The 25,710-nt window shown below is 37.1% G+C and overlaps 1 protein-coding gene across 21 annotated transcripts in view; it reads left to right on the plus strand.

Annotated features, from left to right (window-relative positions):
* The window catches only part of KCNMA1 (potassium calcium-activated channel subfamily M alpha 1), a 426,636-nt gene that overhangs the window by 351,081 nt on the left and 49,845 nt on the right, over window positions 1-25,710 (plus strand). For 11 of the 21 annotated variants that reach the window (XM_041475789.1, XM_041475798.1, XM_041475808.1 and 8 more), the window contains 2 exons: window positions 12,443-12,536; window positions 25,127-25,250. In XM_041475789.1, the coding sequence (XP_041331723.1) occupies window positions 12,443-12,536; window positions 25,127-25,250 (218 nt within the window). Of the gene's footprint in view, window positions 1-7,887; window positions 8,182-12,442; window positions 12,537-25,126; window positions 25,251-25,710 lie in introns of all 21 variants that reach the window. The other 10 variants (XM_041475751.1, XM_041475740.1, XM_041475717.1 and 7 more) reach the window with 1 other exon arrangement.

Here is a 25,710-nt window from a genome sequence, read left to right on the forward strand (position 1 = left end):
GATTTTCTTTTTTAATAGTAGCTTATTTTTTGTCCACAAGTAGAACTTCACTGTATTCTGCAGTGACTGATCAGATTGTGAGTGGTTTTAGTCACAAAGGGGAAACTTCCTTAACTTTTAAATACAAGACAGATTCCTCCTACAGTTTAGCAGAACTGCACAACTACAGTGTGCCCTTGCTAGTGTTGCAACTTCTTCCTCTGTGTCTCTTATAGTTGGTGTCAAAATCTTCTTTGAGGCAATAGGATAAAGGACAATACTCTTTGGGTTGCTGTGCATTGACACAAAGATAGTCTATGACAATGCATGGAATATTATAATTTACTCTGTGTTGCTACTGCTAAAGAATCTCCCAAAGATGTGTTTTGGCTTTACATGTCACACCCTGGGGAGCTGTCAAAGGGCTACTCATAAGGAAATCAGTGTCTTTTAACTGACACTTTTTTTTTAAGGAAGGGAAATGGAAACACAGAAATAAAAAGGATGTTACAGTTATTCAGTGTTAGAGGCACACTTTTGTGTCTAGTAAAAAAACAAACCACCAGACACTGTAATAACAGCATCACATATGAATATAGTATATTTTTATGGAATGTATTCCAAATGTACTTTTCAAACAGCAGTAGCAACATTGCAGTCTTACACCTGCTAGATCTGAGAAAATTAGAGATTAACAGCCACAATTTCACATCATTTGGTCACTTGAATTCTAGCAAGATCTGTGAGAAATAAAATCCTTTAAAACAGAATTGACTGCAAGTGAGCCACCCAATGCTGTGTAACCCAAGATCAGTGGTAAAACTAAATCCCAGTCAGGAGTTTCCCAATCCTCTGCCTGTAGCCATGGGGTCATCAGGTAGTCTGTTAAAATGTTAACATGTGGCTTTGAGCAATCCTTTTGTACTTCGCTGTGCTGGAGACAGCAGCTGGGCCTCCAAAATTGTAGTTCATAGCTGCTGGTGACTTGGTAAGAAACACAAGGTCTGAACAGCTCTTTTCTGACACATGGGGTAACATTTTCTGTAGTTCTTCCTCCATGTTCAGAGCTTGTTATAATGAGATAACATAATTTAAAATTTAACTCAGCATATTTACACTTGCCATACCAATGAGACACTTTGACTTTCCTTATTCTCCAAAGTGCACTCTCAAAAGACAGTTAGTTCCCTTCACTTTGATGTTTGTCTGGAGAAAAGACCCCCCTGAAAAGAGACCATGTTCTGTTTTAAGTTCTACAGTTTAGGCACATCTCCATTTCTCTGCCCTTTCCTAAAACACACTTTACTTCATCCAAATAGTATTCTGTATGGATATGGCATGTGGAGAAGTCAGTTGGACAATTAAATGGACAGGAAGAAAAACCAAGTCCACTGATGCTTTGCTTTTTTTTTTAACTTTCATTTGACATTTTTCCAATAACAGCATAATGACTTGAATAAAAAATTACAAAATGAATCATAATTTGAAAAGGCAGTGAAGAATGAAGACTAAAAATCAAGAAAAATGTATGAGAGAATACTAAAATTTGATTTAGAAAATATGTTCAAGGTTCAATGGACCTATGACTTAGTCTAAATATAAATTAGCATTTGATTAGGAATTGAAGTACCTTTTTTTCTACTGTGAAAACTTGGCAGGGAAAAGAGAAGATGTTTGTTAAGTACAAATAGTGTCCTATTGTCTATATACCTCTGTATTGGAACGAGAAACCAGATCCGTGAAATCAGAAGCCTTACTACTGATTGCACATGCCAGTGTGTGTAAAATGCTGTGTATATGGGAAAGGCTTGCTTCTCATTTATGACAGCATATACATGAGGTATGAACAGCTCCTGATCAAACCTCTGCTGAAGTCTGTGTAAATGTATTTCTGACTTCAGTGGACTTTGGATCAATCACAGTTTGGAGAGCCTTAAACCACTTCTTTGCTTGCTGAAGTCATAGTAACAGGGAAGTGATAATAATTAATAGAGCATTCATATTCATTATGTCATTGAATTAAACTGGAGGAGCAAAGAAAAAAATACCATATTTCTGTGGTAACCTTAGGGAATTTCTCAACTCTTAAAAACAAGTACAAATGGTGTAAATCCATACGCCAGACCTTTTTCACCAAAAGATTCAAGTTATAAGTTTTCTGGGTTTCCAAACTCTTTTGTAGTCTATTTTTCATTCTATGTACAAGTTACTCTAAAAGATCAGGAACTTAAAGTCTATATTGATTTCACTGAATATCAGAGCAGCCATCTTAAATTAATAACAGGATCCAGCAAGGCAAGATTCCACATTTGCTGTTAAATGTCTTTTTTCCAGCATTCAAGGAAAAGCAAAGATGAGAAATATATCTGTAGCAGAGTTTCAGTTCTTAATGTGGGAGAATAATTAAGACTGAAAGACCATCTACTATTAATACAAAATTTAAGTATTGGATAGTAATAGAAAGAAAAAGGAAAAAAAGAAAAAAGTAGCAGAAACAATACATTTGTTTTGAAATTTTATATGTTTAGCCAAAAGGTACAAGCCTGGGACAAAAAAAAAGGCAAAAAAAAGAAAAGAAATGTTTCTTGATCTGCAGTTTCAAAGAGAATGTCTCATGTAAGCACCATTCAGTATTTGCAAAATGTTCTGATGATGCATTCTTGACATTCTTGGATCTTGATGTTTTATTTGCTTCATGTGGCACACACTGCAACTAAAAGCCAGCCTCACCTGCTTTTCTAATGGTGCTAGCGTGTAGATATGCAGCATATCCTTTTTGTGTTAAAAAAACAGAATGAAATGCATTTCTCTGTTTGTAATGCACATAGAAACAAAAGCAGCCATCCTGTTTCATTTGAATTACCATTTCAGACACCAAGCAAATGCTGCTCCACAGTTTCTAAAATTAATGTTCTTGTATCTCATCAAGCACCATTATATTGTAGTTTCTAGTCATTTATTTCATTACATCTGTTACCACCAAAAAAATCAAGTAAATTTGTTAAATAAATAGTTCATTGGCATAAAATGATTTTTAGAGGATGAATAGTGTGGGGTGGGTTTTTTTCACTAACAAATAACAAATGTTTTGATTAAATCATGTTTCAATACTATGCTAAATTCCAACCCCAACTGATTTGGCACATTTTCTTTTTTGAAACTACCTTTGATAAGAAATGCATTACAAACTCATCAGTTTAGCTTCCTGTTAACAAAGAGACAGCAGCCGTCTGGATTATTCTAGATCCGCAGTGAAACTGCCACACTATGTATGCTCAAACTAAAGCTGTGCAAGTTTGACAAGGGGCAGATGAATCCAGGAGTTATTGTGCAGGGGTTTAAGTCTATGCGGCAGCTGACGGTTGAAATAATCATCTATACATCGCTCTGAGCTAGCTGAGGAAAGGTTGAAGCTGTATATTTTCAACATATCTAGCCTAATGGTTAATCTGTTGTCTTGTACAGGGGGTGCTGGGTGGAATCACAGCAATAGCTGACAGTTTGGAGGAATTGCTGTGGGTATTTTCAGTTGCCTGATTCACAAAGTGGTAGGTAGAAAAAAGTCTAAACAGGCTTGTCATTGAATGAGGCAAGTCATGCTCACTGTCACCCCCATCAAAAGAACTCTGGTAGCCAAAAGCTCAATCAACATATTGATTATTTGCATTTAGTAATACAGGGCTGAAGCTTGTCTTCACCCCCCACCCCATGAAAGCTGAGCCTGATTGCAGAACGGTGACTGCTCCTTTGGAGGTCAGCTTGGAAGATGTTCAGGAGAAAAACATCGGTTAAGTTGGAGGAAGAAATAAAATATTTCTTCAAACCAAGATAGTTTAACTGTTAGAAACACTCTGTATTTCGAATGCTGGATCTGACATATCTTCACAGTGACATGGCATTACTCACTACAGAGATTAAGGGGGTGCAGTATGAATTAGACTGAAACAAAAATGAAGTATCTGCAAGTGACAGCTCTGGCTGATGGCTGACTGTGAAGGAAAACACTGTGCTAGTGTCTGGCGAAAAACAGTGCTGAAAGCCTAGCAGCTGATAGAGATGGGGGAGGAGAGGAGCACTGGGTATCGGTGGTGGTTGTTTAGAATGTCTGGTTTTGGTCAGGATATTTTTTTCTCCTTTAAAACACACTTTCATCTTCCCTTCCAGGCAAATCATGCTGAAGCCAGTTTCAGCCATTTTGTTGAAAGCCGCTGTACTGGTATTCTGCCTTGTTACATTTAAATTAAAGCTCAGCCCAGTTTTGAGTTATGGCAAGTGTATGCTCACAAAGAATAAATAGAGATTGCCACAGGCATTAGTTTAAATACATTTGTTGTTTTAAAAATGTTCAGGGAGTTGCAGATTGCAATTCAAATTATCTTCATTATAATAAGTAAAATTTATAGAAATAGAAACAGGCATGATTCCCTAACGCAGTCTGTAGGCAAGTGTATATTCATTGAGCTTGAAAGGGAGTTCCTGAGGGTGGGGGTAAGGAATAGGAATATATGCAACTTCAAAATACCTTTACGATTGCATTAATATATCACATTTTATACATATCATTTTTTATCTCTCTAATGGTGACAGGCTTCTTGAGCAAATTCTGTACAGCATTTATTAAAAGTAGATAGTGTTTACCCAGGGTGCAATTAGAAAATACTACAGAAAATGGAATTTCTTACCCTCACTCTACTTTTATCCTGTTCCTTACTGTTTGCCATTCTCAAAAAGTAGTTTAAAATTTGCTCTCAAAATGGCTCTCAAAATATTCTTAGGTAATAATAATGCCTTATGGATACATGACAATATACTGAACAGTTCTAAGGAACTTAGGCAGTGTAAACAATGCAGGCCTGTGACTGTTTGCATTGGAAATAAAGTCATATGTCATGACGCATAAAATCAAAACTAATCTTACTATGACTAGAAAAATAGTCCTGGTGGTGCTAAACTCATCCTGTACTTGGAAAAGAACCCTGGTGGATTTGGAGGTTGTGATTTGATGTTGCATAGTAGTACGACAAATTGCCCCAATCCAGTTTGATTGCCAAACCTAGTGAGGCAGTGACAATATGTAAGGATGTATTTAGTTCCATAGAATCAAGAGCAATCTTTGTTTCCCAAATATGTTTTCTATGGAAATCAGCCCACATAACAGTGCAAGAACCCAATCGGATTTTAAAGAAATTATTAACAAAAATCAACTGTCTTTGCTGAACAGGGGAATGCTCCATAAGTGGTTTAGGTTCTGCACACTGTAGTCTGTATCTGCTGAAGTTGACCTGTGTTTCTCACCCAGTTGTACAGAACTGCTTCATGCAAAAGCTCTGTGCTTGCTCATGTAGTTCAGGGTGTATCCTGACAGCCCCGTGTGTGTGGTACAACGTGCACCTACAGCTTGACGGGCTATTTACACTAAGAGTAACCAGTTTCACTCTTCTTCAGTAAAAAAATATGTGTAATTTTAGGAGGATGGAGAAAGAGAATATTATCTCTCCCAAAGATAGATAATTTGGATATATTATTCTGTAATCCTTGCTTTTGAGGATTGAGTAAAAAGACTTGGGCCATAAATTGTTGGACTAAGAAAGAAAATTGTCCTATGTACAAAGAATTTAATGACTTGTTCACTGTGGGGCTTCTTCCACTTTGATCTAAGCTCTTAAGGCAGGAAGCTAGAAGTCATGGGATGAAACCAGTAGTTAGAACTTTTAAATCTGCAATAATTTGACCCCAAAAAATGGGCACCTTGTTATGCCCATGGTCAGTGATAGTACCTGTCCACAATGGTACTGGAAGTAAGGGGAAGTAACTTAGGTTTTAAGCAGCTCAGTCTGCCTTCCTGCTGAAAAAGATCATGTGGTGCTATTAAATATGATGCCAAGCTCCAGATATGAAGCCATACCAAAAGACAAGTATTTTTGTTCCGACACATGCTGTGCCACCGCAAGCACAAAATCTTGGGAAAGCTTGAATTTGTCTGCATGGAATATGCCATGAGACATGCACTGCTGTGGAAGGTTATTGCTTAATAGTCAGGTCTGGTATCTGAAACCATCACTTATTGAACTCCAGAAGAGACTGTAAAAAGATTATGGTGTTTCTTACAACTTGATTAAAGGATTGATAAGCTTAATAGATTCTGGTTTTCTTCCATTTCATGTGAAGATACTTTGATATAGGATGTGGATTTCTAAAGATTATTTCCAGTATTATTACCTGCACTTTAAAAATAGAACTGAGTTGATGCATATCAAAGCCTTCAAATACATGCTTGACCAGTGACATGTGTAGGGAGATAGTTCTCTGCAGATATATTTTATCAGCTGAAAATTATTACACTTGGAGGAATATCAAAAGTAGAAGTACAAAATCTGATAAAAAACCTGAGGTAAAATTGATAATTTAACTGAGGTAAAATTGATAATTTTCAGGTAGTGTATTCAATATTTTATACAGTATATTTTATTTTTGTGGCATTATTGCTAATCAAAGATATATGCTCTCCTCTGATGATTTAAAATACACGTGAACTCTGGTGAGTATCTATTATTATTATTATTATTATTATTATTATTATTATTATACTTCAAATGTTACTTCTATTAATAAAAATCAGAATAGTATAATAAAGTAGACTTCAGTTCTTTCCTCACTAATTTTTCAATCTACCTCAGAATAGTAGCAAGCCATCAAAAAGTCATAGATTTGGAATGGGTGCTTTGCCACCAACCAGTTCAACCTTGTTAAAAGGTACCTTCAAATGACTCTTTTAATTCCTATACACTCACCTTTTCTGGGAGAGAGACAGATTTTGTGCTTGAAGAAAAATGGCAAGCATGGGAATGCTATTTTCTTATCTTTCCTGTTACCAGATGGTGTTTCTAGCTGGTGGTAAACTAAAGTAAGATCCCAAAAAACATGCTGACCTCCTCAAATAGTTTGCCTTTACTCTCTGCTCAGTGTTCTCCGTAGAATCTTTAGGGCAATTGAAACACGGAAATAATGCTGCAAGTTTATCAGTCCACCAAGTACTCTCTACCTAAACTTCTTACTTCATTATATGTAACCAAATATAAGGTCTTAGCAGCTCACTTATATACCGTCTTCTCTATGCTATACTCTCTATACTATACTTTCAGAATGAAACAAGCATTAGGAGATCTTTATTGTGTGTTTTTATCAGAAAAATATTTTGTTGTTTTTTACTGAGCTTGCCATTTGTTAGAGGTATTAGTAGATGGGGTAGTGTTTAAATAGCCTTGATATATTAGCAGTGGAAGACAAAGAATCACAATTTTAAGCTAAATCCATATTTAGGAAATTGAATTTCTTAACTTTCTTTTCAGAGGTACTATGTATGACCTCCTGAAATTTACAGTATGCAGCACTGTTGAATGCTCAACAATTTTTATGTGGGGTCCTTAAAATCTGTTTAATTCCATAAGTAGGCTTGCACAATTTTGAAGTGGTGACCTTATGTTTTCTATGATTCCTTTTTTATTTTAATAGCAGCAGAGTGCTTTACCTCCCCTGTCATTTTCAGTAGTTTCAAAGAAATAAACATCTTCCACAGACAGTAAATCTCAAAGCCCTTATCAACATGGGGAAATAAGTATTACCTCAGACATACTTACCCTAGGATGGGATTATTGCTTAAAGGTGATAATTTTGTTGAATAATCCTTCTATAAGTATTATTTTATAAAGAGTCATTTTTAGAGGGGAAAAAAAACATAAGAAAGCTGCAGGTATAAACCTTTATTTCTGCTGTTGGAACTGATACATTAAGCTTTATACTGATACATTAAGACTGTATTTCCACATAGTATCAAAATTGATTCATGCCTGTGGTTTGAAATAATTTTTAATACAAAGAAATTAATTTAAATTTTTTCTTATTATTTAGAAGTAAAGAATGCAGCTAGATCAAGTTACCCAAAATGTTCATATCAGTTCAAGAATGCAACTACTAATGCATTGATTGATGCCAAGTCCACTGAAGGAATCCTGGAACCTGTTCCACTTGTTAATAACCGTAAAGGGAGCCTCTTCCTACCCAACAACCCCTCGCTGCTGCACCTTAACTTACTGAGTTCTGTTGAACAAGGAAAATCTACCTACTGTAGATTGCAAAGGGCACTCAGCTTGCCTGTAAAATACCGCTACCATTCCCAAAAGCCTGGGTTGAACCAAGATCTCCGTAGGTAGCCCAGTAGTTGGATGCATAAGGCAATACAGAATGGTTTGTGCATGGTTTTGCAGTCTGTTTTCAATGTGACTATGACATTACTAATGCTCTGTTAAGTGCTTACAGATGTGGGTTTCTCCAGATGTGGTGATTAATAAGTTAATCGAGATAGCTAGTCAACTAATGTTTCTGGGTGGTTTGTGCTTTACCTTTCAAAGGATTTAATTGCTTTGAAGCATTTACATGCTAGGCAGAATGAACTTACCAGGTATCCCAGTACATGTGATGTTCAGTAACATGGATGTTATTTCAAATTTCAGCTCTTTTTGGTGTCTAAAAAAGCATCTGTAAACTAGTTCAGCTAGTGACCTGGGAGAGGCAGTGAAGGAGACAGTGTTGTTTTAAAGATGGTGAGAAAGTAACGAAAAAAGTTATGAACTTGTCCACTGTTTTGGAAGAATTTCCCTTTGTTTTGCTTTAAAAATGAAATGAGGATAAAAGTCAAGTAATATGTTGTTACAGATGTTCAACTCCACATTAAGGCTGTTAAAATTACCAGCACATCTTAAACCAATTCATGGAACATTGTCTGGAGGTTATGTCATTGAAATAATGAACACTCTTTACTCAAGAATAAGCAAACATGTTAAAACATCAGTGTAACTTTAAATTAAACTCTAGCATAAAACTGAGTTTCTGAAGCCTCATTAGACTCGCCTGACATTTTTTTAGCATTGAGTCTTCCTGAACTGCAAAAGTGTTATTCGACAAGTGAGCTCCGGGTTGTTACAGCAGTACAATAAGTGTTATACTTAGGGATGTGCAAACAAGCTCTTGAATGTTATTAGAACTCAGAGGCTGAATTCAGTTCCAAATCTATAAAACTCTGTGTCCAATTCTTGAACTTACTTCCAATTTTTATGAAAGCGGTAAAAAAAGTCTGCTAACATAATATGGCTGTAGTTAACACAAATCCTGTAGTATAAAAAATGGGGACTCATTAACCAAAGTAAACATACAATATCAGAATTTATTTGTCATATATCATAGCCCCATTATGCAAATATGTTTGTCTTTCATAAGAACAAGTGAATTTAAGACTCCCTTTTAAATTAATGCAGAAACTAAAATATTTAATAACTTTACTAAAAATTTTGCTAGATTCGCTTCTTTAAATTGGCAGGAAATTGATAGGAGTATCTGAAGGATAATAATTAAATATGTTTTATATCCTACTAACTACTAAGAAACCACTTGTGAGTTATCACTGTGACATTTTTGGGAACCAAACCATAGGTAATAGTGTCCAGTAGATACTATTCACATATTTCAACTTCATGAGTTCCCTTCCCCCATTCCTATGGAGCTGTGTTGCTAAACTGCAGATGCCCTGTAAACTCTGTGCAGAGATTTCAATATGAAAAATAAAACTTGATTTTCTGTCATATGATTAATATAGATTTACTTCCATTGCTACAATGAGAATAAATGGCTTTCTTGGTTAAGCAACAAATTGAGATCCCTCAGAAGGCTTTGCTAACAGGTATTAACTAGTGAGCCATGCCAACCTTGGGCTTTGCAGGCAACTGGTGACAGTAGCATAATTTGAATATGACAAGCACATATCCAGGAAGGAAGCTTATTTATGGCAGATGCAGTACCTGTGCAGACTGCTAGAAATGTCCTTCTAGAAGTTGTTATTTTGGATGATTACAAAGTAAGACTTTGATTTTCATTGGGCAGCAGGTTAGCATCACCTGGCAGCACTGCAGGACACAAATGTTGGACCATATAGTACAAAAACGTCCTTATTGTATTAACTTTCGGAATTTGAAAGGATCAGACAGGAGTCTTATTAGCTAGCTGAAAACTTGGAAAAATACTATTTTTAATATTATTTTCTCTTGTGCAGAGAAAGATTTCTGGTTCTAATATTATCTGCAGTTGACTTGTGTTACTGTAAGATTTTTGCCTATGATTCTGATGGATGTGTATCTTCCTTGAACTGCTAAAACTGTATAACAACACACTTGTGGTGCCGTACTGCATCTCTGGTCAAACATTTTGTAACCCTATGGTAACAGATTAATTTGAGTGAAATCTAGAATTTTTACACCCAAGAGAGCAAAATAGATAATTTGTTGTTTTCTGGAAGGAACATTTGCATGATTCTTGTTCATTTGATCTTTTAAGTGGTGGAACTGAATATTTTTATCCAATAAAGAACAAGAGAGCACAGTGGATATCTTGAAAGCTATTGTCTGTGTGGAATAGCATGCAAATAACTTTCTGGTAGAGAAGCGTAAAACAAGACTAGGCCATTTTCAAGAGAATAATTTGAAGAGGGTGTTCTGAAAAGTGCAAAGACTTGTGCTTTTTTGCAGTTAGAACTGCAAAGATATTACCATAAAAGCCAATTCTATGCATGTTCACTTCATGGTAGACATAGCTAAATACTGAAGTGATCTTGTTTAATGTGTGCAAACTACCACAGAAAGAAAATGTCAGTTTGTGTATTTTTTGAGAATTTCTGTAGGCTTATTTATTTCTCAGCCAAATTTGACTGAGAGGCATTTGACTAACCATCAATAAGCATTTACACCATAGGACTTTGATTTGGAAAAAGAAAGAAAAGTCAAATGAGAAGAAAATTCCTTTGTCTTTAGGGGTGCTGCCCAAGAAGAGAAGAAACTTAGTGAATAAATCATTATTAGACACTCATTGTTCTGATCTAAGTATTATCTTTTACACCACTCTTTGGCACGTTTATTTTAGGAATAGCTTTGTTTGGTTGCTATGGTTTGTTTTTTTCTCTTTGCAATGCTTTCTTTTAGTTGTGGCTCCCTTGTGCTAGGTGATGCCAGGTCATCTAAAAAGAGAGGAAAATCTGTCTTTTCAGGGCCCAGCCCTTTGGTCTTAACCAAGGCAAAATGTTCCATAGCAGACTTGGGCAGAGAGATAGAGGTGGCAGGCTGGGACGCAGTCTGTAATAAAATAGTGTCAGAAGAGGGTTCTAGCAAAAGGCTGTTGCTTCATTTATTCACAGATAAGTCTGGGGCAGGCGACATATATCCCAGTTTTGTTGGTTTTCTTATGTATCTTATTGCAAGTAGTACTTTTTTTTCTCAACTTCTGCTTGTGCACTGCTAATGTGTACTAAGCTGTTTAAATATAGCAGCTACTTCTACTACTACTACTACTAATGTCTTTCATTTTAGCTTTAAAGTAAAAGCTTCCTAGGCATCAGTTATATTATCTTCTAATTAATTTTTCAGTTAACAGTAGGATGGGAAAAAGTTTATTTATTTTTTCTTTGTATCAGAATAAATTAGCATTAGTATGAACCTGAGAAAGAAGGCATGAATTTATTCCCTTTGATAGTACATGTAAAAGTTACATACAGATTATCAAGTGCTGTTACAATCTCAAAACAGCAAAGATGGTGGCTAATTCTAATAGATGAGTTCTTAGGACTCTGCACTTGTTTAAACAGTACATATTGTGACATAAGTTATCCAAGAGTAGTTTATGACTGACAAAACAATAAGTGATTTTCTATCTGGAAATCAATCTGTCCTTGAAAATGCACATCATCCTCATTAAAAGATTGCATAACACATGCATTCTCTGTTATACAGGTATTGTCTCCCTGCTTCCATTCAACCTCATTCTGTTCACTCCTGTTAAAACTCCGTTTTGGGAGGAGAGTAGAGCGATGAGGTCTGACTTGTGCTGGAGATCTGCGCACAATGGCAGGCTGCATTCACATTCCCGACTAACTGAATCATTGAACATCAAGGCATTGAATATTTTACATCTCTTCATGAAGACTCTGTTGTTTGGCATGTGAGGAGCAAGAAACAACTGGTGTCTAGTTCATTAGCAAAAGCAGGCTGGCAGCTGTTATGTTGATATTGAAAATAGTACTTTATCTGTCTGGGAATACAGCAGAGCACTAATTCTATTTTTCTGTAGCGCAGATTAACTGATAATAACTCTAAGAATAACCCGAATGTGGTCCCTCCGCCTTTGTTTTTGGAAGTATGAAACCAATTTGAACACCTGTGTTCAAAACCCTGGTATTCTTCTCTGCTTCTCCTTCAAACCAATCTCTTTGACTAACATGTATTTGATTTTTATTACTGTTGGCCTATGTTAGCAATGAAGTATCAGTGCGTGAATGGACATAGAGTGTGTGTTCTTTGCTACTTCACTTGTATTTCATATTGCACTCAGAGCAGTACTTAATCTCATGAGTTCCTTATATTTCCAGTTGAAGATGAGCAGCCGTCGACACTATCACCCAAAAAAAAGCAACGAAATGGAGGCATGCGAAATTCACCCAACTCCTCACCCAAACTGATGAGGTAAGACTCTAAGAAACTCATATCTTCATCTCCTTTCTTCCTTCCTTCTCTCCTCCCCCCACATCAAAAATAAGGGGAGGGGGTGAAAAAAAAGATTGTTAGATGGTTTCTGAAAGGCTGAAGTATTTATTCTGTCAGCTTGTCAGCAGTTAATGATAGAGCTGAAAAAAAATTCTGTCATGAAAAACAGTTTGAAAAGCTGTTTGAAAAATACATAGGCTTTAAAGTCTTAGCTGTCACCCTGTCCTGTCCATGTGTAGTTCTTAAACAGCAGTGGCACTAATGATAGCACTAACCAATCAGGGGAACTCATGTGGTTAGTTTGCCTCAGGCAATTCTCTTTTTGTTGGATTCCCTCTGAGTACTGTTTTCTGTACTTAAGGCCATATGTGAGATGTATCATCACAATCAAAAATGAACCTGAATATTACCTTCCTTTTATCCTGTCGATTGAAATCAAATTTCTGTTAATTGATTTAGACTGATGAAAAAGTCTAATAATATATGTACTTGCCAAAGCAAAGTTCAAAACTAACGCTGTTTTAGTCAAGCTAAAAGCACATTAATTATGAAATACAGGGATTTTTAAGAGGGTAGTATATACTCTAAAAGTGGGTGATGAAAACAGCATCTTATTAGCTATATTTTCCCCTGTTGCTATGTGTACATTATTTTATGATAGTACTCCTTTGTATAACTATGTAGTTTCCTTTTATAGGACAAATTACCTCTAAGAGATTTGTTAAAACTAGAACTGCAACAAGAAATTGTAATCTATTAAAGTATTATGTGATTTGCATTCTATCTCACTGTGCTTTGCCTTTTACCTGCTCAACTCAGTCAAAATTGGATCCTGTAGTAGGCACAGAGTTTCCAACAAGGCTGTTCCTGCTCTGTTTTTGCATATCCTCTGTACTCAGGCTAGACCCTCAGTCCATTATTGTATCCATAAATACCATAGCAGAGATTTTCCACTCTATCTCTATATGTATGTACACATACACAGAAAAATGTAAACTTGTTTGCATATATAAACAGACACATTTGTGGAATTTGAGATTTGGTTGTGTATAACTGTGTCTGCTCACAGAGGCTAAGTGAAAAAAAATTGATACAAATATCTAGTTCTTTCCATAAATAAAATCTCTTGTGATTTTTATTATTGACGATGATTTTGTTCCTGTAACAATTCTGGATACAGGTAGATGATATTTCTCTTTGTATTTCAGTCACTAGACTGGAATTTTCTTTGGGCAGTTACAGAAGCATCCATATTTGTTTATTGTTTCTGCAATATAGGGCATATTCAAGGACGTAACTTCCACAAATCGTCTTCATCTCTGTTTAGACTACAGAACCAAAAGTGAGATTGATTCACAGAGGGAGAATGCACCCAGCTGTGGCTTTTTTTTTTTCCTTATTGACCATCTATTTCTGTAGAATGTGTCATTAAAAGTTCTCTGCCTTCCTGTTAGCTCAGCCTTTCCCAAACGACACTGATTTACATGCTTGTTTACAGTTTATGAGGAAGAATAAAATGAGCATACTGGCAAACTTCTCATTTTTATAGTGCCAGTTGTCATGCTAGCATAGTTTTCAATTTACTTACCTTTGGACAGTCCTCTTATCTGGTGCTAATTGTTTTAACTGCTTAAAATTTAAACATGTGGAGATTCCCCCCACCCCCCCCCCGCCCCCCTTCTCCCAGATTCTAATTTTGGGGAAGTAGAAGTAAAAAGAAAGAGAAGGGGGAGAGAGAGAGAAAGAAAGAAGGAGCTGAACACACTGTCCCTGTTTGCTATGTAAAGTATGCCTCATTTCTTTGATCTTGAGTAATAATAATTCTGGGGAGTTGTACTGTTTTCATATGCTTCAAAGCTGTGTCAAAGTTTTGCTGCTTAAGGGTACTTCTTTATTCTATTGGCTCTTGGGTACTGAGATGACAGGTCCTCTGTACTAGGTGCAGGCTTTTTCAAGTCATAGCCTTCAGCAAAACATCAAATTACCAAATACAGGGTAACATACTTCTACACAAATGCCTTTCCTGTAGATATATTATACCATATATATTAAATACTTTAGTGTTACACGGTACATTTTATGTGCAATAGAAAGTGATGGTTTGAGGTAGCCTTAGGGGTACTTTTTTCCACAAGCAGAAAAAGCTAGTGTATACCGTATCAAGTATGGTTTTTACAGGACTTTCTGCCCGAAGGCCTTTGTAAATAAGTAATGATCAACAGATTGGCTGTGGGTTTTTGAAAAGCATGCCTGTGTCAGTTTGCATGATGGGGGAAGATTTTCAAAGTACAGCCTGCTTTCATTGCCTGCTGAAGAGGGACTGAGGGAGAGTAGTCGTCCTGAGCCTGAGCTGTCTGCTCAGTAGCACATCAGAATTGCTAAACACAGGTTGAGCAGTGAGTGGAGAACTTGCCAGGCTTCCAAATCCAGACATTGTTTTCTTCCTCTTCTCTGTTGCTGCTAAATTTATTCTCCAGCCCAGTGTTCGCACCCTCAGTGTCTCCCCAGACCCAGCCGTCTCTTCATTTACTCTTTATCTACACTGACTTAACTTTGGTCCAAGGTGCTAGAAAAGACAAAGTGGATTGAATCAGAAGAGTGCTCTGTTAAGATTTGTTGGTAATGGTCAAACTATTTTCTCTTCTCTGGAACAATGGTGGACTGTATAATCTGCTGTTTCGTATCCTTGTAAATTACAGAAAGTGACAGGTACTTGCTTTCCTGCCCAGAAATCTTTAGTGCATGTCAGCTAGAAGTACCCAAGAGGTAAATCAGCTAAAGCACTGTCATGTCTTGTAGCCGATATTTATCTTTAGAAGTTTTTTTGTAAATTTGCTTTAAAAACTCCTTTTTCAAGTCAGCTTTGCCCCTGTCCCACCTGCCCAGAAATAGCTGGCTACTTTGCAAACTTTTTCTCAGCTGTGGTTTTACATCCAGAGGATCTAGAAGGAGCCTGGAAGACAAGAAGTCTGGAGTATGAAAACAATAAATATGTGAAAAATTAATTAATAAATTGAAATACAAATTGTGACTTTTGAATCGTTCTGAGCAGCCCTGCAGTTAAGATAATGTTGAAAATGCTGCATAGGTTTTAGATTCCCACAGTGGTGGAGGGTATTATGCTATGAGACAAAACTTTATGACTTCTTGTATTGATGGATTAGAACAGAGGACAGAAATGGTATCACAGGGATTCCCTGGGACTCATGACAAGTGGTCTGACCTGGTCAGAGAGTGGGAATTTTTGAGATTTACTAACACATAAGTAAAAATCTGCATTACTAAATATGATCCGGATAGATAGATTGGAGACATCTTTTTAATGACACCTTTTTAATGACTCTAAATTACAATAAATTACTAACTGATATAAATAGGCAATTGACATACAAATGCTCTTTGTGTGCATCACAGATGGTCTAGACTCACATTTAGGAAGTCACTGTTCTAACTGAATGCTGCATCACATCAAATGGCATGAGCAGGATCACAGTGATAAAATACTAGAAGAGTGTAATGAATCAGAAACAAAGTTTTCAAATTCCAACAGTACCTACGAATGCAAATTAACCAGAAAAATACTCAGCATTGTCATGACTGTTTTTACCTGTACTGAAACTCCAACAGGAAAAAAAATATCCTACTTCAGTTAAGATGTGAACACAAGGACATCCTGTTACACTAAAAAGTAAAATTTAAGTAGGAAATGGAAGGAAAAGGAAGGAAGTCTGTGACTGGGAGAGTAATCACATATCAGGTATCCTTCATGAGGTGGAGAAGAAAAGTAGAGCTGATCAATGCCTTTGGTATCATGCAGCAGTATCAGTCCTTGTTCATCGTCTCAGTTGCAGGTTCTGATTCATGTTATTGATAAGCAGCCACATTAACTATGAGGAGGCTATGTTGCCTGAATATCAAATAGCAAAGTTAGTTTTTAAAAAAAATGTGTCATTTTGGATTCAGAATGACCAGTAAAAATGTGAAAAGTCCTGGATATGAATCAAAAAAGCCACTTAAATGATTGTTGCTGAGCCTCAAGTCTATACTTATTGCTTTGGTAGCTGCTACTGCATGAGTGGAATACACTGACTTGAAGGAAATGTCAGCCCAGCCGAGTCAAACTACCTCTTAATGCAAGAACAAATAGCATATGACAGGGCCCAAGGGGCCTGAAGAGCAAACAAATAGTTTGTCCCTGTCCACTCTGGATGTAGTGGTGTAGTTGACATAGGCCTCTAGACAAGTAGCATACTCAGCAAAGGGTCATTATCATTAGTGTCCCTGATCACATAAGAATCAGAGGCATCAGAGGACACCGGGTTTTCAGTGTGTTGCCAAGGAGAATTTTGTAAGCCTGAGGTTTTTTTTTGATTGAAGATCTAAAATAATTCCCAGCCAAACAATAAAACTTGCTCAGAAACTGTCAAGACCCAGCTAAATGACACAGAAAAAAAAAAGTGAGCTCTTTGGCATACGTTTCCAGAAGCCTAATGAAATTATTTATCTGAAGTTGAGGAGGAAACCTCCTGTCTTTTTTCCTGAAGTTGTATATAATATCTTAAATATATGAACAATGGCTGTGCACATTTATCTCCTCATCCACCCACTAAGCCAAATACACTTAAATGTACATACACATTTCTGCTAGTGCCACTCAGCCTGAATATGCATTGCCTCTGCCATTGTAGTGCTGCCCTTCCATGAAATGAAACTATGAGCTTTTTCATAGAAACGACAACAAAAAAAAGTGATGGCAGTTCTAGGGAAACATTTCTCAAGCCAAAACTGGTAAAATATGTTGAATCTGATAATTTTCCATGACTCCCTTAAACCAGACATGAAGGTAAGGTTTGAAAAGGCAAAAGCCCACTGATGAACCATAATTATGGTATATATTTATGTCCCTCAGCCTTGGAAGTTTCCATTTTGTACTCAAATATATATCCAGATTTTATGCAGTGCTAACATGTAACAATAACCAAGCTGCAACCCAGCAGGTATATAATAGCACAATTCACTTCTTGATTCTGTTTTGGAAGTTCACAATGGAAAAACAGGAGTAATTCAGTGATTACCATGTTATCTTACACCAGTTTTTAACAATATTAAAAAATTAAATTATATAAATGATAGGTGGTACTATCTGTTAGCCTCCTGACTCTTGCTACCATTGGTAGACCAGGGACTGGTAACTTTGGTTTCCTGTCTAATTCGTCTCCTTTCCATTTCTTTGTTGAAGGACTGGCTTCTTGATCTGAAGTATGGTACCCAGGTTTCAAAAAGACTGTAGTGGGTTGATGCTAACTAATGCCACACACCCTTGAAAGCTGCTCTCTCACTGCCCTCCACAGCTGGACAGGAGAGAGAAGATACAACAAAGGGTTCATTCTGAGATAATGGCAGAGGTCACTCACAAAACAGACTCACGTTAGAGATATTTATTGAATTTATTGCTAACAAAATCAGAGCGGGATAATGACAAGTATAAACAGACCTTAAAAGATCTTCCCCCACTTCTTCCTCCTTCCCAGCTCTACCTCCTCTCCCCAGAAGTGCAGGGAGTTGAGGAGTGGGGTTTATGGTCAGTGTTCACATGGCATTTCTCCCATTGTTTAGAGAGAGAAGTCCTTCCCTGGCTTCAGTGTGGGGTCCATCCCATGGGAGAGTTCTCCGTGCACTTCTCCAATGTGAGTCCATTCCGTGGGCAGCAGTTCTCTGCAAACTGCTGAAGTCTGGGCCACTCTTCCACTGAGTGCAGTCCTTCAAGGACAAGCTGCTCCAGCATGGCTCCTTCACAGGGTCACAAGTCCTACCAGGAAGCCTGCTCCAGCATGGGCTCCTCTCTCCGTGGGTCTGCAGCTCCCTGCCAGCTGGCTGCTCCAGCACGGGCGTCTTACGAGAACCCAGCCTCCTCTCAGGCGTCCACCTTCTCCAGTGGGTCTCCTGCATGGGGTACAGGGGATCTGCATCCCTGTGGAGCTCCATGGGCTGCAGGGGAGCCTCAGCTCAGGTGTCTGAGCACCTCCTGCCCTCCTTCTCCGCTGACCATGGTGTCTGCAGAGCTGTTCCTCTCACATGTTTTCACCCTGCTCTACTCTGGCCTCATTACATCCACACAGTAACTTTTTTTCTCTTGTTCTTAAATATGTTATAACAGAGGTGTTACCATAATTTCTGTTTGGTCCAGCCTTGGCCAGTGGCGTGCTCATCTTGGAGCTGACTGACACTGGATCCTCTGGACATGGAGGAAACTTCTGGCAGATTCTCACAGAAGCCACCCTTGAAGCGCCCTGGCTATCAAAACCAGACCATGCAAACTCAATACAGTATTGGTGTTATGAGCCATGGGAATAAGAACAGCATCAGATTTTTTTTTTTTTTTTTTTTTTTTTTTGAGGTGACTTGAAATCTTGCACAAGTCTTTTTGGGATGAGAGAGCAGGAAAGGAATGGAGTGTTTTCCTGCAGATGAAAAATACAATTTTTATAAAGTTCAGGGTAAGAGAAGATGCACTCAGAGCAAAGTAATAGAAATAAAAAGCTCTTTAGCTATAAACTGGGTTTAAAGAAAAAAAAAATATTCATAAACATTGACTGGCAACAGTGGTAGCTTTTATCATAATGTCACACACTTCATTTAAGTGACAAAAACACTCCTATATTTTATGATGCCACTTAACTGTGGATTTATTTTTTACAAATGAGAAATTATTTTTTCAGGTACATTCTCCTACCCCTCAAAGATTACTAGTTCTGCAGCTTCAGTGTAACTAAATGGGAAATCTTAAAAACAAAAGACACATTGACTGTGTGCCTTGTCTCCCCCTCATTAAATTGCTTATGGAAAAGTCTGGAAGTTAACTATTTTGTTACTTTTTTATGTGAGAGGCTTCATACTTCAGAAGCATATTTTGATCATGCCCTTAGGTATCAAGATAATTTAAAAAGCAAAATTCTTACAGTAAGCAGCTTTATATCATTGTTCTTAGTAGACTTGATAAATTAATGGGAAATCTTCAGTAAGGCTTCTGAGAATAGTAAAACCAGCAACATCTGGGCAGAGCAGGAGGGAAGAAAGGACAATTAACACTGTAGTTCAGCCCATAAACTGGACAAGGCACTAGGTATCAACCACTGTATTAGATATAGTCTTCTTCCTAGATTTAGGGAAAAAATACAGTACAAGATTGTAATAATATTAGGAAAGCTTCTGAATGTGACAGTGAAAACATTTAGCAGTAAAATGCAGGTTTTCTTTCTCTTGTCACATTGAGTTTTCTTCTCTAAAGCCTGGTGCATCTGGGCACTGAATCCTTAAATTTCGTTTCTGATTAACCTGTGAAAGGAAAGATCAGTGAGAAAGTGTCATTAGTGTAACACACAGAGGCAACAAATTCTCATTACAACTTAATGCTATCCACACGGACTGCAGGGTCACAGGGAATGGCTAATGGTAGCCGACAAATGTTGGGTGTATTAGTCACAAAACATTTGCTGAATTCCATCAGAATGTCGTGACAACCTTCATAGCTAGTCCCAGTGAGCTGCTGGAGTCACTGGAGTTTTCCTGTGACAAGCCGTCACTCCGTCTTGGTTGAGCTTTATAGCACCAGTCAAAGCAGTCAGAGAAGATTGAAGTGACAGAGGCCCACTGAGTAAATAGTGAAACATGCAGCACATCATGAAATATTCAGCCAGGGTGTAAAAGCTCTAAATGCTTTTTCAATTATTAGCACCTGCACTGGCTGCACACATCTAACACTAACAGCATGTTAATTGCCACAATTTGTTAGGGTAGTTGTAGGAGAAATTTTGAAGGCATGAGACGTTCTTTAGCATGTCTTCAATTCCTCCTTTACCTTCAGCAAATGCACTCCTTCCTCCTAAAATGAAGCATCTGTGTGCATAGACTTGCTAAGACATAACCACAAACCCCTAAGTCAGGTAGGAAAACTCAAAATTCCTCAGCCACAGGCAGGGTGTCTCTAAAGACCCTGAATCTTGTGCAGGAGATTGCTGAACATCTTTTTGTACATAAAATCCAGATATGTCTACCCGAGAAAAGCACAATTGCAGACCCAAACAGACACAGGTTAAAGAGGAGTAGTGTTTTTATCAGGTGTGGTTTGCGTTGAATTTTATTGGAGGACAGAATAAAAACTAGGGAAGACATTGCCTTACTAATGTGTAAAGACTAAGAGATTGCAGTTTATTTTCAGGCAAGCCCAGGGTCCTCCCTGCTGGTCACACAGCATGCTTGTTCCCAGTGCTCAGCACACGGAGTAGTTCCACTGCAGGCCAGGGAGGGTATGTTGCTCTAGTTCTCAATTGCATGTGTATAATGGCATAAGACAAGGGTGACATGATACAAGGGTATGTTTAACAATAGCTATTTAATAAGGAAGCCCTTTAGTCCTGAATGGTCTTTTCAGTTCTGTCCATCCTCAGTGAGTAACCAAAAGTTTCAGACTCAAAATCTCAGATTTTGCAGCAGTTATAAATGTGTGCTAGGGAAGCAGTACTCGTTAAAATGTAATGTTGACTTCCTTGCAGTAGGTTGCTGTAAGTGGGATTTATGGTTTTGCTTTAGGCTGTTGTCTTCCAGGCAGGCTTTTTGGGTTTGCAGCTGTAGCTTGGCATTTAGCATCGTTTTCAAGTTTAATTGCACATGAGTGGCATTATAGGCTCTTCAAAACCTTGAAAAGATGGTATTTTGCTCTTCATTTTAAGTCATGCGTATGTAATATCTGCCATAAGAACCAGAGATGCTATTTTTAAACTGGGGTTATGGATGAGGAAATTTAACTTCTGTTCCTTTCCTTCCATACAGGCTATACATGTCTTTTCCTAGCCAGAAGGGCCAATTGCTTTGGTCATTGCAAGTCATAAAAACCAACATCTCAATTAAAACAAGTACTAGGGGTTTAATTGACAGAAAGTGCTTTTCTTCCTATGATTTGAATTCTTGAATCAGAGGACTTTGCAGCCTGGAGAAGATAATGACTGCAGTGTGAATATAAGCATTCTGCAGTAACCTGCCAATGTGACTCAAGCACAGCTTGACAAGGCCATCTTCAAGGATGAGGAGGCAAAGAGAGGCTCTAGAAACATTCAGTCCATGATTTGGCTGTAAGGGCAACAACTGTAATGCTTCGTGTAATACAAATTTTGATGGGAAGAGGGTGACCAAATGCCTTAGGCAGATTTGACAGCTTTGGCCTCTCTGTGTGTCTATCTTAATTAATTTTTAGTATTTGCAAAACAAGTTTGGATCATCAGATTAATGAGGGTGTGTATGTCCAAAGTAGTAATACTGTTTTATAACTCTTCTGATCAATTCAGTTTTTAAATATGTAAGGTAAAATCTGAGGACAAAGTTGGACCTAAGTAGCAAAGAGTTTCCAAGGTCCAGAGACAGCTTCAGGGATCACTTTACTGAGAGTGAAAGAACATTGATTAAAGAGAAACTAAAATAATATCTTACCCCAGGAGATTTAATTTTAATAAACACACTTACATGAATAACCCCACATATTGTGAAATAGAATGTGGCTAGTCATATCAGAGTCCCTCTCAGGCAATAATCCATTATCCTGGAGTAAAAGTAGTAAAATAATATCTCCTAGCATGCTTTCATGTTATGTGCCCCATCCTTTTTGCCTCCTTTAAGGTTCCCACTTACTATACTCCAAGCAATAAAGCTGAGTCTAAACAGTTTATGATACTGCAAATAAATGCATGTATTGATAAAAAAAAAGCCAACCAAAAAAAAAAAAAAAAAAAAAAAAAACCAAAAAAAAAAAAATCACCATTTGACAATTTGTTGCCTAAAACTTCAACAGGGGGTTATATCTGATTATTCACATGCTTTGTTCTTCCCCAAAACCAACTTATGTTTAAGCCTAAAATATTCTAATAAACCTTTGGAAGAAGCTACTTTGAATGTTCCCTGTCAGGATGCAAAGCCCAAAAGAACTATGCTAGGCTTTAAGCACTCACACTCTTAAAACTGCCTCAAACTTCAAGGCAGTTGACCGTAATTGGATGTCAGATATCTGATACCACCTGCTTTGTTATAATATTCCTTTCAATTTGTATCATTTCTGTGAATCATTTTTGTGTCTGGGATTAGAGTATTGCTAAATAGTCATTTGTGTTAAAGCTTCAGATCATTTATTTAATTTTAAATCTCAGAGCAGAAAGGAAACACTGATTACAAAACAAGAATATGGCATTGTTCAAAAACTGATTTATTATAGTTCATCTGGTGAAGGATAGGGGGAAAAGAAAATTCCTTCTTATATGTGCTTGATTTCTGAAAGGAAAAGAAGGTGATTTGACTGATGAACTTTGCTTTTGTAAAGTGAAATTTTCAGAGCTCCTCTAAAAAAAAAACAGTAAAGAAATGTTGTGTTGAAGTATTGGGAGAAAAAACCCTAACCCTGAAACAATAGAAAGAAAAACATTCCTCAGTGGAAACTCCTGAAGATTCTTAATCTTTTGGCAAACTTTCTTAATTTGAAGCGTATAGCTAACACATTCCGTTAGAAAAATAGCTGGGGCAGAGCATCACTAAATGTAGTCTGAGCATTAGTACAACCTTCAAACTGAAGTGTGTTCATGGCTGCAGATCTTACTGTACCACCTGCAACTCTGAGCAGATGGGGAATGCCCAGTGAGTGGCATGTCAGCTTTCAGACAAAACTACCAAGGCTGTGTCTTGCTGATGGATGGAAGAGAATGCAGAGTTTGTATATTTTTCTAGAAATTAAAAAAAAGCCAATAAAACAACAACCAAGCCCCTGCAACAAATCCCTTTGATACAGCTTTTTCATCTCTGCTTCCTATGAAAGAGGGAACACACTTAGGCAAGGCCTGTCATTATTCAGCTTGGAGTAGGATCAGAAACTCCAGGTAGTCCTCTAGGGCTTCCCTGGTGCCAATGGGTTACAGTGAAATCACTGAACTGTATCTCTACTGAGAGAGTTAAAAAACTTTGAAAACATAGTGTTTCTTTTTTCCAGATGAGTCTTACTTATGTCTTTGCCATGTAGGACATTGATTGTCTTAAGGCATCAGAAGATTCTGGTTTAAATGGAACATTGTATTAATAATTTCTCAACTTTTTTTGAGGCACTTTCTTTGGAGTTGACTCTGTCAATGCATGAGAATTTTCCACTGATTTCAATGGATCTGCAGTCAGTGGCTGTGAGATCACACTAATTGATCACCCTGACTGGATTTAGGATTATACTTTTCATAGGAATGCAACTGTTGATTGCATGGTAACGTAGCATACCATATTCAAGGTAAATTAACCTATATCACACACTATGTTCACAGTCTGCTTTAGCAGTCCATGCAGAAGAGAGGATCTCACCATAGCCTGCTTATTCAAATGCTTTAAAAGCAGGAAACTTTCCTGTTTTAAGAGTTCAGACAATATGGGCATTTCTTTATCAGGCTTCAAAGGGCAAACTGCTTTAAAATTTGGATACCTGTCTCAGAGCACTTAGCATAGTATTACATTGCAAATATTTTCTTCTTTGAAATGTTACGATTCTATATCAAGATATTTCAAGCATTCATGACAAAAACCTGAGGTAAAGACTGTAGCTTTCCAGAGAAAGCACTATTAAATCATGCTAAATATAAGATTTTAGGGTTAGTTTACCCTGTACCTTGTGAATACAATTCTGCTAATGCTATTGCATAATGCAGTCACTTAGGGGTCTTCACCAGCATGTGAGTGTTGAAATCACTTAGTGCTTAGTTTCATGCTTGATTTTAGCATATAAATTAAAGAATTCTGTGTCTGTGCTTAGATATAGCTATATAGCTGGAGAGAAAGTTTGTAAAATATCTTTTATTTGCTTCTTCTTTGAGAAGCCTTGAGAAGCAGAAACACTTAGAAGGTTATCACAGGTAGAGTTTTCAGAGAAAATGGACATTGTTGTTTGGTATTAAAATCATGTATTCCAGATGTGGGCATTTGTTAGTCAGTCTGCTCTAAAATGACATACTGTTGAATCTTTAAAGGGCTTCAGTTTGGGAAAGCAAAATATGATTGGGCAAATTGCTAAAATATTTAAAGTGCAGCCTGTTAAAGCTTTTACTGTGAAGAGCATCACGTCAGAAGTTGTATGTGGTAAAAGCAAGTAATTGGCTTTCCATACTTATGCCAGTCAGTCAGCATGGGGCTCTGTTCCTATCCCTTCTACTTCATTGCAGATGCCTATAGGAACTTCAATATTTATTTCAGAGGGGTGGGACTGGAAAGAAAAAAACTTGGACGGATGTGATGGTGTCAGAAAACCCTATTTAAAATTAAATGATTATTGGCATAGAATAGGATAGAAAGTCATTGAAACTGCACCCAACATTTAAAGTTTAATTTTTTTTTGGTATGCCACTTTTGTTTAAAAATGTCCTTATTGAAAGCATGTTAAAGTGTAAATACATTTTATTTTTTTACTTTTGTCTCTCTTTGTACACAGCTCTTGGGATATCTTTCCATCCATAATTCATAGTATTTTCCATTTATGCTGTCCTCAACTTGTTTTTCCCCAGGCATGACCCCTTGTTAATTCCTGGCAACGAGCAGATTGACAATATGGATGCCAACGTGAAAAAATACGATTCTACAGGGATGTTTCATTGGTGTCCAGCCAAAGACATTGAAAAGGTCATTTTGGTAGGTATTGATGATAAGTTGGGTTTGAAAAGAGGTTATTTAAACCATAGAAGTAATGTCTAACAGATAAATAAGTTAGTATCTACTGTCACAAAATCCACTGTGTTGAAATCAGGAGCAAGAGTGATGAAATCAAATCTAGGATTTTGGTTAAACCATTTTGATTACATAAATCTTTATGCCCAGTGCAGCAATAAAGATCATCCAGTATAGGGAATTTCTTTTTCATAAACTGAATTTTACGTATTTGGTTTAAATCCTTATAGAGAATTAAGATTAGAAATACTTGAATGCTTACATAGCCCATTTTTCTCTTTACACAAGGCAGTAATGATTCTAACATAGGCAAGTGTTGTTTTGACTTACCTCTTATTTATTGATGTTTTTTTAATTATTGTAATTGATTTTTTATTAACTATGCTCTCTTAGAACTTCTCTCTTGATTCCCAATATTTCAAGA

This window comes from Pyrgilauda ruficollis, unplaced genomic scaffold, assembly GCF_017590135.1.
Source record: "Pyrgilauda ruficollis isolate IOZ18807 unplaced genomic scaffold, ASM1759013v1 scaffold11, whole genome shotgun sequence".
Lineage (NCBI taxonomy): Eukaryota > Metazoa > Chordata > Aves > Passeriformes > Passeridae > Pyrgilauda > Pyrgilauda ruficollis.